We start from the raw sequence: 12,308 nt of genomic DNA on the forward strand, positions 1-12,308 counted from the left end.
GAACATTTTGGAAATATCTTCGTGAAATAGCTTCTAAATAGCGAAGTGAATTTTCGATTTAACGAACTTTTCTTTAAGATTCACTCTCTTTAATATTACCCACTTACCAAATTATTTCGGAACATTTCAAACTTGTTAGCGCATTTTATGGGGGAAATGACCTCGAATTGATTTTCGCAGTCACTAAACTTTTAGAGAAAGCTGTAAAATCCCCTTTTTGTTTGCATTTCATGCAGGAATCCATGCCAAAAATCAATTTACGAGAAAGTATAACAGAAATTTCTAAATGGAATTTTTGCTGAAGCTTTGATGTTACAGATCGTACTATTCGTAACAGTTTTGCTAAAGCTGTAGAGAGTTCTTAGTTCAGTGCGGAAGACGACGATGCTTTGGAAGAACTTTGTGGGTACAGTTAAGAGAGAACCACGAAATTAATTATGATGTATTGATTCGAAGCTGTAACAACAAAAACATTAACTGAAACGGATATTTTGGACAGTGTGAAAAACAATACAGCAATAAATTCTGAGACGGAAATGATGTTAAAATCATTTGAAACAATTTGATAGTAGATAATAATTTATAAGATAAAGGTGTATCAATTGCTATTTAAATTATGTCTAGTGTTTATAAATTTTTTTAATCTGTTTTGCGCTGTTTAAGTTTTTCAATTGATGATTTTCTATTTAACGAATTTTTTTAATAGCGAACTTTTTATCGGAATTCAGAGACTTTGTTAAATGAAGGTTCCAACTGTATATAATATTATTGATGAAGAGAACCTCAAAATTAACCTCAGCAACAATTACATACTATTGAACGACTAATTTTAGTTCTAATATTTGCAATATTTTTCTTTTCCTGCAAGAATATAGATTAATAAAATCATATGTTCTTATTAATCCTTCTTTCTCAGATTTATTCATGTTCTTTTATTTATTAATTTTAATGATTTGATATTTAGCTAAACAAATATGATACACTCATGGACAAAAAAATTAGTGCACCAAGAAGAAGTCGTCAAAATGAAACGAAATTTTACTTACGCAATGACTTACTTTGATATAAGTAAATGATTAGAAAATCAAAGATTATCGTTTTTCTTTGGATCGATCGAATTGGATTTACACATGGAAAAATTATATAAATTAACAAAGAAATCTTTTTAATAAATAATTTTAGCCACGGATTAGACCGAAATGGATTTGCACATGAAAAAATTAGATAAATTAACAACGAAAATTTTTTTAGTAAATAATTTTAGCCGCGGATTGGCCCGAAATGGATTTGTACATGGAAAAATTGTATAAATTAATAAAGGATTTTTTTAGTAAATAATCTTAGCCACGAATTGGCCCGAAATGGATTTGCATATGGAAAAATTATATAAATTAACAAAGGAATTTTTTCAGTAAAGGAATTTTTTAGTAAATAATTTTGACCACGGATTTGCCCGAAATGGATTTGCACACGGGAAAATTATATAAATTAACAAGGAAAATTATCTATATATATATATATATATATATATATATATATATATATATATATATATATATATATATATATATATATATATATATATATATATATATATATATATATATATATATATATATATATATACACTGGTGTGCAAAACTTAAGCAACAAGTGCGTTTTTTGTCATAACTCTACAAGAAATCATCCGATTGACATGAAATTTGAATATGATGTACATTATTTTGTACTTAAACGATGGTAAAAGAATAATGGCGCAGAAATGAACATAAAGCTTAAAGCAGGGTATGGAACAAAGAAAGGCTTTATTTGACATTTAGTGGCGTTACACATGATTGCCTGAAGAAACGTAAGTACAACTGGCAGATGTTCCCTAGTATGGGATATGCCCTCCCCTTACTGTAATTGTTGCTTGGCATCGTCTCTCCATGCTAAGCACCAGATTATCCAGGAATTCTTGGGGTAAACGTCTCCATTCCTCCTTTAACTGATGCATCTTTCAGCTGATGGGTGTTACCAGGAGGATACTGTCGTGTCACAAGACGTCTCCCTAATGCATCCCACACATGCTCTATGGGATTTAGATCTGGAGAGTAAGCTGGCAAATCCATTCGTGTGACATCTTCACTTTCCAGTAGCTCTTGAACATTAGCAGTACGGTGTGGCAGGGCATTGTCATCCATAAAAATGAAATCTGGTCCAATGGCCCCTCGGAACAGACGCACATGGGGTAGGATTACCTCATTGCAGTAGCGGTCTCCAGATACAGAACATCGGTCAAAGATCTGATGCTCAGTCCGCCCGTTCAACATAATGCCACCCCAGACGACAACTCCAGGACTACTGTAACGATCTCTTCCCGCGATGTTATTGGGTTGAAATCGAGCTCCAACCTCTCTCCAGATCAACTGACTTTGAGAATCGCTTGTAGCACTAAAACGACTCTCATCTGTGAAGAGGACGTGACTCCATTGATGAGGTGTCCAGGTTTCGTGTTCTTTGCACCACTCTAAACGGTGCCGCCGATGGCTAACTTTTAAAGGTATGCAGCGTTCAGGACGTCTAGCAAATAAGCCACCTTTGTGGAGGCGTCTGGCCACTGTAAATCTTGATACTTGTCGTCCAGTGGCTGTGCACAGTTGCTGAGATATGGCTCTCGCTGACTGAAAACGGTTTCTTTTCGCCTGGAGGACAATGCAACGGTCATCTCTTGGTTTTGTTTTCCTTGGACGGCCACCACCAACCTTTCGAACAGCTGTACCAGTAGTTTTAAAGGCATTCCAAGCACGAGAAACAACACTTTTGTTGCTCCCGAACTCTTCGGCGACACTGGTCACACTACGCCCCTCCTCAAGCTTCCCAATCATTCTTCCTCGAGTAAAGTCGTCTAAATGATTTCTTGAAGACATGTTTCACGAAACAAATCACTTGCACTTGCAGCGAATGTCTTTAACTACGGTGCTCTTCCTCCTTCCTCCTTTTATCACAGCTTTGACCTGCGCGCGCTGACCCACAAGGTTTACGTACACTTACATCACCTACGACGTTTTATTTCTAAAATTTGCATACAAATAATCTTTCTACTGAATTACGTGCATATTATACTGCAATTTCATGACTATCTTATACTTTGTTGGGGAGCTGTGGCCGAAAAACCACTTGTTGCTTAAGTTTTGCACACCAGTGTATATATATGTGTGTGTGTTACGGTAAATGTGATTAATCCAGTGATTATATATAATAACCGGTAATTACACGTAATCACCACTAAATTTTGGTAAATATGATAATTTTTTGAAAAATGATCAAATTAACTACTTTGTTTGCATAATTCCCAACTCATAATGGTGAATGTCTCTAACAATGTGATAAACAAGGAAGGCTTTCAAAGTTGTATACCAGAAATCAATTCATAATTTATGAAGAAAAATTTATTTTGCTTAATGATGATCCAGATCTGGACAGCTTTTTCTGGAGGTCACGGATATGATATCGCGAGTCTGATAAGTGCAAATGTGAAAAATCTGTCAAAATATGCATAAATAAGTAATCTTAAAATATTTAGTAATTTGTAGTAATAGCATTTAATGTTATTTATTTTATGTGCAACTCTTTGTTGTATTTCAAAACACCGTTAAATAAATGTATGTGACTTCAAATAACCATTATGAGGTTTAAAAAACTACAATAACAATAATCCTATTTCTTCATCAAAAACTCTATCATAGTAAGGCTCGATAGAAATTTCTCGAAACAACGGTGATATCGGTTTTTGATCTAGTCTTTCTTCAAATTTGACTTTATCCGTAGTTTTTTCTTAATTTAACAAATTCTTTAAAATAACTTTATTAACCAATATAAATGTGAGATTGTCTTAATGAAAATGCTTATAGCTGCTCTACAGCAACTGTATTTCTTTCACATGAGTATTTTCGACAGCCTTTTTTCAATAACCTGTAATAAACAAAACTTTATATCAATTCAAATAGATTTTAATAATCAAATTAAGTAAAGCAATTATAGACGAGATTGTTGCCCTAGCTTAAAAATGAGTATATAGTATCTATAGACACAGAAGAGGGGAACAAAACAATAGAAAATGAAGAATTTTAGGGTTCAACAACAATATTTAAATAGAAATAGGGGAGAGTCGTGTTGCCCCGCCCACTTAAGGAGTATTGCTTATATTTCTGTATAATATTGAATATTAATCAATATTGTTGCATGTTTCTATTGTTTTATCATCTAATTAAGTAATGCAAAAAGAATGAACCAAAAAAGAATAATTTTTCTTAAAAAAATAGAAATTTAAAAAAACATGTTTTTCAGCTCTTTTCAAAATGTATCGGGTCGCCCCGCCCAGTTACAAAAATTATGTTTTTTGACTGTATTTTCAGGTGTAAATGAAAATGACCAATGTATTGACAATAGATAAACCTCATTTATCATTTTTATCACAAAATTATTTTATTTATTACATATTTATATACTTTTAGAGAATTCTATCATTCAATAACAACAAATGTCATACATATATTTGTTGTTAAAAATGCATATAGCATTCAAATTTGAAGCAATAAAATAATAATCTTTGCAACCGTACATTTTTAGACGAAATAAAATTGGGCGGTGACACCCGACATTCATGTGAGCGGGGCTACCCGAAATCCAATTTTTTTGTAAATTTGTAATTACTCGAACAATTTTTCACATATAAACTTCTTTCTTTGTGCAAATTAAACTTAAGACTACATACTTTAATGCTGTATGTATAGAAAAAATTATTTTTTGAGTATTAAAATGAATTTTAATCGAAACATTCAACCAATTTTTCTTAATTTCATGACTATTGTATTCAACATATTTTCAAAACTATTGTTTACCATGTTACCAGCTGCATAAATACTTGAAACTTTGAAAATAATCTTTTTTTAATATAACAATTAATGTCCGATGGCCTATTGACTTAAAAAATATTCTATGCATATGAAATGTACAGTGGGAGGGGGTACCCGTTGGGCGGGGGTACCCGACACTCCCCTAGAAAGGAGAATCACTATAGATGTTTTAATGGAATTCATCAAATATAATTGAAATGTTTTATTGTATAAATCTCTTTTAAGATCAACATATACTTGTGAAACCATATCTTGTACGAATGAGGTTAAGTTGGCTACCTTTCAGAGAAGTTTTTTTTTGTAGGAATTTTAAAAAAAAAATGGTGTGTGGCTTAAAAGAGCAAATTTAGAGCTCTCATATAATCAACCTGACATTATTAACTTTATAAAACGACAAAGAATTAAATGGGCAGGCCCCGTTATCAAAATGGGTGAAGACCGTTCCACAAGAAGAGATTCCAATGCAAGATCAATTGACGCACGAAAAAGAGGCAGGCCGAATTTGAGATGGATAGACGGCCTAGAAACTGGAAAACTCTAGTAGGAAAAAGGTTAGTCTGGAAAAAAATACTTCCTGAGAAAGGCTAGGGCCCACCCTGGGCAGTCGAGCCATTGATGATGAAGTATTATTAACTGTGCTTAGGCAGTAAGTAAGTAGAACCCAATTAAGTTAAAAATGCAAAGAAAACACCGAAAGAAACGAGGGGAAAAACTGAAGATAAGGAAAAATAAAAAAATAAAAATATTTGAAATTACAAAAAAAAAATAAAAATAAACCAAATTAAGAAAAAATAATAACTAAAAAATATTATCTTGTCAGAATTATATCCGTAAAAATAGTACTTTCTATAATTGTATTAATATAGCCTAAGCAAATATCAATATAAGAGTGAGAAGAACAAAGGGGTAAAAGAGAAATTGATTCGAGAGTAAGAGTAAAAATCAAAAAAATTATTTAAAAATACAAAACAATGCTCAAATCGGAGCATACAAAAAATTAAAAAGCAACTAAAAGAACATATGAAGCATGTACTTAAGAATATCTTTTAAAAATGATTTAGAAATACTATTTTCGCAACTAAATTGCCAGATTTTAAAATATGAAATTAAAGCGTAAATAGCTGGTAGTGGGATATATTTTTAAGTCACGTTCATACTGAAGTAAAGTACTGTATTTGATTTGTCTGTTACTTTGGATTGGCCCGGACTTGCGCAAGGTAATACTGGATGATTTAAAGTTTATAATTAATAAAAAGTAGAATACAACATTTCAATTTTGAGGAGTTTAATAAAAATGAATAATATTGGAAGAGTTTTTTGGTTACTTATAAAATTTTTAGCTTAACTGTACATAGCAAAAACGTCCATCTAGATAACTTTTTGTGTTTCATTTATGTGAATAAACATCCTGAATGAACATCCCTTTTATCGATGGACCCTCAAAATATGTTAAAGTAACAATTATGGAAATAGTTTAATATCCCGTTATTTTACTTTTTGCGTATTTTGCCATATCTCGATAACTTTTAAATGAATCGAAAATTGTTTCTACATAATTATAAAATTCATTTATCCAAGCATAATTCAACACAAAAAATAATTATTAATATTCATTTATTATGTTTTATTATTAGTCTAAGAAAAGATTTATAGCGTTAGGCGTAAAAAGTTTTAACGTCTTTTAAAAGAATTTAATTTTAAAATGCAAAGTAAAAAACTTGAACTAAATCGGTTGAATAGTTTGTGTGAAATCAAATTTTAAAAATACAACTATTTTAAAAGTCGATTATTGAAAAAATATTCTACAGATTGCGTTCAAATTTTGCAATTTGCCTTGAAATATTCCTTAAAATGGTATAAGAAATTTTATACCTTGCAGTTCAAAATTTTTCGATTATTATTAAATAAAATAATAAATAATTAATTAAAAATTATTAACATGGAATTATTTTTGGCCAAATGACAAAAATAAAAAGTTTCATCGATATGACGCAAAAAATAAAATTATCGTTAAAAAGCCCTCCAACTATTGTGACTTCCATATTTTGAGAAATCCTTTTGAAATATCTTCTGCACTAATTAATAAACATCTTTTAAGATTAAACTAAGATTGAGTTAAGTTAAAATTAAGTAATCCAATTCCGTTGTAGAACGATTTAGAGCATTTCTGTGTCTCATTTTGAAACTTAAAATATCCTCTTATTTATAAGCAATATGTTAGGGGAGGCTCTTGAAGAGAACATAAAATTCCGATCATTAGATTAAAACTCATTATCTTCCATATCGAAAGTTAACTTTTTAGATATATTTAAAAAGTATTTACCCTTTTGTTAGAACTTGATTAATTTCCTCTAGAGATTTATTTTTTGTTTCAGGAACACAAAAGAATATAAATATTGCTGCAGCAAAGCATATAATTCCATAAGTCACAAATACTGGTCCAATTCCCATAGCATCTGAAACACATACTAATAATTAGTCTACCCTCTATTGGGATTAGATTGAGTCATATAAATTCACCCTTTTGTTAGAACTTGATTAATTTACTCTACATATTTATTTTTTGTTTCAGGAACACAAAAGAATATAAATATTGCTGCAACAAAGCATATAATTCCACAAGTCACAAATACTGGTCCAATTCCCATAGCATCTGAAACACATACTAATAATTAGTCTACCCTCTATTGGGATTAGATTGAGTCATATAAATTCACCCTTTTGTTAGAACTTGATTAATTTACTCTACATATTTATTTTTTGTTTCAGGAACACAAAAGAATATAAATATTGCTGCAACAAAGCATATAATTTCATAAGTCACAAATACTGGTCCAATTCCCATAGCATCTGAAACACATACTAATAATTAGTCTACCCTCTATTGGGATTAGATTGAGTCATATAAATTCATTTTTATTTGCGTTTCAAGAAAGCTTCATCAATGGCTTCTCAAGAAGTTTATTTTAGCTTCGAAGATCCTTTTCTAGCCCATCTGAAATGCCTCTTTTTCGTGATTGCTCGAAACAGCAGTCATAAATCACCGTCTATAAAAATTGAGGCTAGTTTGACTAAAGGAGAGTCTGATTAGAGTCTCAGAGGATCAAAAAGAAACCCTTCGATGACTCCAAAATTAATAAAACTACCGAGTCTAGACTCATTTGATCGTTAAATAGAGAGGTTGGAAATCCTTTTATCATTATGGATTAATAATTTCAGGACTTTATCAAACTATGCCACATCATCATCTCATATGATTTGAATCTGCATCTAGAATGATACACGACATTCTGGTCTGAGATTGATTTACCTAAAAGAAACAGAGGTCCAAGAGGTCGTGGGTTCGATCCCCGTCGGCCGAAGACTCCGCGCGTAGTAAAGAGTGACTGATGCACTTTAAATCTGTAGAGTCACTAAGTCCTCCTTGTCCCCATAACAAATCATACTTCTTGGGGTACTGATCCTGGAGTTTCCTTGTCTTCTGGATTGGTACAAAATTACGAGGCCACGGAGTTGAACATTGGTTGTTGTAAACCCAAAAACTGGGTCGGCTGTTCAACAGCGGATATAAAATATAAGTAACAAAGCAAAAATTTCCACTTAAATTTAACATGGAGTCAATGGTTGGAATTTTGAAATTATAAGTGTGTTTATTTTTTCCATGCTTGAAAATATAATGTTTTGAATGTTATGCTGTATTAGTGCTAAATATCTACATATTTTGGGAAATAATTAGAAAACTGCGATAGCTGTTATTGGTATAAGTTATTTATGTTATTATATGTCAAATAAGCAATTCATCTTTTGGTAAATAGTTAATTTTCTTACTTAGAAGCTATTTAGAATGGAAAATTTCGCAAACGAATCCATATAATATAAATATTTAAAAAGCTGATCAAAGGTTCGATCGTTCAAAGGATCAAAGTTTTCTGTATCTTGGATCGGAAAAACATAAAGTAGCTATACTATTTGTAAATATAATAGGTGTCTCAATTTCTCCACTCTCTATACTTTCCTCCTCTCCGTGCTTTTCTGCGACCACTATATTTCATAAATTCTTATTAAAGCGTGCTTCTATGGGAAAGATTTGCCAAAACTAGGATAACAGCGAGAGGACTGTTCTATTTGCAAGAAGTATGACAATTCCTTAATTCATTTTAATTTACTATCCCAATTTGTCATTTTTTAGTTTTTCTTTGACATACTTCATAAATTTCTGAGACACTTTCTCTATTTACACTTCATATAACTGAAATATAATTTTTACTGTATTTAATAGATTTTTTAATGTCTATTCGCAATGACTGTTTTCAACAGCAAATATATCTTATAAATCATTTATGTAACTTCTGCTATTTTGAGTTGATAAAAAAAATAATAAAAATTTGAATTATTTAGGTAGATATTTTATAAAATAAAGATCTGTGATATTTTTTGAGAAGATCAAGATTTTTGCCCTTCTATAAAGTTATTTTTAAGGCAAAAATAATTGCCACAAATTATCATTTCTAGTAAGGTCAAAATGAATTATAAACTTTTTAACACATATTACATTACAACTTGAAATTTTTTAACCTCTGTTTTTATACGAAAGTGGTCGAAATTTTGATTGAGGATAAATATTCCTCGTGATAGTATTCAACACACGTTTCCGATAAAAATTATCTAGCACAAATTTCCACCTGAAATTTTTGCGTATTTATTTAATTGGAAAATTGTCTAAAAGATTTCGAAAGTGAAAGGCAGTATAAAGTTTTTCAATAAAAAAATTTATAAAAATATTTATTTGAGAAATAATAATGTCTGCATTTTTTTTATTTCCAATGGCGGGGGGAAAAACAATCAAATAAAACAAAGAAGAGCAAATTTAATAATAGAATATCTCTTTTATCAATCTCGTTCCAGTTTAAAAATGTACCTATAATTAAAATTTTTAAATAAAATTTACTTATATCATAAAATTTTATTTATTATAGTTTTATTCTAAACTCAAATCCTAGTAAAACATAATAATGAAACAAAATAAATTTTTATTGAGTGAGATAATAATATTAGGAACCAATGATTTCTCGTCATTTGAATGATTTACTTACATAATTTTTATTATTTATGAAATTCCATTTATTGAATAACAAATTTATGTGTTTTTCATCTCATTTTACGAATCTCAAAGAACAACTTTTTTAAAGATGAAATGGTACTTTATTTACGTCGCACTAGAGCTGCACAATATCCCTGAGGATGATCCATGCCATCGCAACTTCGATCCTCTGTGGATCCATTGCTATGGTAGCCCGACGACCTGCTCTCGAAATCGAGCACTTTACGGTAGAACACTTTAACGAGGATCGACACCGAGCACCCTCGGTCCCTACGCAGGCTGATCAGAGTGGTCATTCACCCGCTTACTGACCTCAGCCAATGATGCTCGACTTCGGTGTTCTACTGGGAACCGCGTCTTTTCGTCCACTGCGGGACTTGAAGATGATATAATTCAATTTTATACTTACTGAGAACATCTAAGAAGGTAAGAGATACAATAATATTGGATGCCCAATTAATGCATGTTGCAACTGAGACAGCTCTGCCACGCACTGAACCAGGAAAGATCTCGCTCAGCACCAGCCATGTAACTGAAAAACAGCAAATATTTTCGTTAAAATTTTTATTAAACTTTTCTAATGGTCACTTAGACATGTAATTATGAAACTTTTTCAAAAGATCTTTTATATTTAGCGATATTTAATATTAATTAACACAAATATTTTAGCAATAAGTAGTTCTTGCTAATTTTATATTAATTTTAATTTCACAACCGTCGTTGAATAGTCGACCCGAATTTAGATTTACGACCACTAACGTTCAACTCCGTAACCTTGTCATTTTGAACCCAATTTAGAAGACAAGGGAACTCCTGGATCAATTATCTGGGGAAATTCGCCTTTCGTGGTGTACTTTTGATGGAGCTAACCTGCATTTGCGTTACATGGAAAGGAAAACTACAAGAACCTCCCATGGTTAGCTGACGGCAAGGGGACTCTAAACCATAATCCGTCTACCACTGAGGATATTTTTCGTCGGCACTGTGGTCGGTGCAAGTCGTATGCTGAATTTGTATCGACCAGCCAACGCTGGGATTTGAACCCGGGTCACCTTATTGGAAGGCGAATGCTCTATTTTAGATTTTGACTTTAAAATTGACTAGTTAAAAAGGAGGAAAAATTTTGTGTACTCATAAATGTTTCGATCATTCTAAAATAAAATATTAATAAGTAATTGTTGAAAAATAATTTTTTGAATTAACGAAAGTAAATGAAATAGTTTGCACACTAGAGCTACATAATGGGACATCCTAATTTTCTTCAGAACAGATCTCATGCCTCAATTTAGACATAAATCTGAAGCACAGGTTTTCATTCAGGGGAGAGTACTCTTCTATCGGCATATTAGGTGGGGTACAGTTTCAGCAATAAAAATGCTTCATTAAATGGAGCCTTCGAATGAGGTGAACAGGGTTCCCCTGGCTCCAACCACAGTGCTGATTTGAAATATCCTCAGTAGTTGACGGATCATGGGTTAGAGTGCTCGTCTCTTCCTCTCCATGTAACGCAAATGCGGGTTAGTTCCATCAAAAAGCCCTCCACTGGATTGGGTTCAAAATTACAAGGCACAATTATTTAGTTGAACATTAGTAGTCATAAACCTAAAAATTGGGTCGGTTGTTCAACGACGGTTATGGAATTATGAAATGGTTGTTGAAAGTAGGAGGTAAATCCTCTTTTGAGAGGTGAACAGATTAATACAACGATATCATCTGCATTCATTAATCATCACCATTGAAGGATTTAATATAAAAATATATTACCTGGACCATAGCTGATGCTGTAGGCACATACAAACACCATAAGAGATATAACTGAAATTATCCTTGTAGAAAAATCAGTTTTTGAGGAATGTTGTAAAGTTCCAACAATGCCTAAAAGAATTATACTCAGAGCCATTAAAACACTTCCAGTTAAAAGTAATGATCTTCGCCCAACCCTATCAACCATTAAAAGAGTAATAATTGTAGCAATCACCTGCAACAAATACATTCATAAGAATTATTAATGCACTTATATTTTCATGTTCTGAGATTGATGATTTGACTCATTTTAAATGTTCTAATTAATTTGATAATTACGAAATCAAACATCATGAAATTGCTGCCAATATTTTGAGGCTTTCCATAGATCCTCAAAATATAGACTGCAATTCGTAAAATAGTAAAATTCCGTCTAAGGCATTTAAAGATAATTAAAAGAATTTCACAAACTGTTGTAAAACTCATTTATCCTTAGATATAAAGTATGATTTTTAAAAATTGCTTATATTTAATGGAAAAACTTATAAATTGTAAAGCGTACAAAT

General features: G+C 31.5%; 1 protein-coding gene across 2 annotated transcripts in view; it reads right to left on the reverse strand.

Annotated features, from left to right (window-relative positions):
- Window positions 1-3,828: 3,828 nt before the first annotated feature.
- Window positions 3,829-12,308, reverse strand: part of LOC107450544 (solute carrier family 2, facilitated glucose transporter member 12) — a 52,521-nt gene continuing 44,041 nt past the window's right edge. The window contains exons 10-13 of one of the 2 annotated variants that reach the window (XM_043041244.3): window positions 11,764-11,977; window positions 10,409-10,531; window positions 7,222-7,354; window positions 3,829-3,954 (exon numbers count right to left, since the gene is read on the reverse strand). In XM_043041244.3, the coding sequence (XP_042897178.2) occupies window positions 3,888-3,954; window positions 7,222-7,354; window positions 10,409-10,531; window positions 11,764-11,977 (537 nt within the window). In that variant the 3' untranslated portion in view covers window positions 3,829-3,887. Of the gene's footprint in view, window positions 3,955-7,221; window positions 7,355-7,548; window positions 7,749-10,408; window positions 10,532-11,763; window positions 11,978-12,308 lie in introns of those variants that run through there. The other variant, XM_087168213.1, reaches the window with a different exon arrangement.

Source organism: Parasteatoda tepidariorum, chromosome 7 (genome assembly GCF_982258835.1).
Source record: "Parasteatoda tepidariorum strain Cologne lab strain chromosome 7, Ptep-v5.0, whole genome shotgun sequence".
NCBI lineage: Eukaryota > Metazoa > Arthropoda > Arachnida > Araneae > Theridiidae > Parasteatoda > Parasteatoda tepidariorum.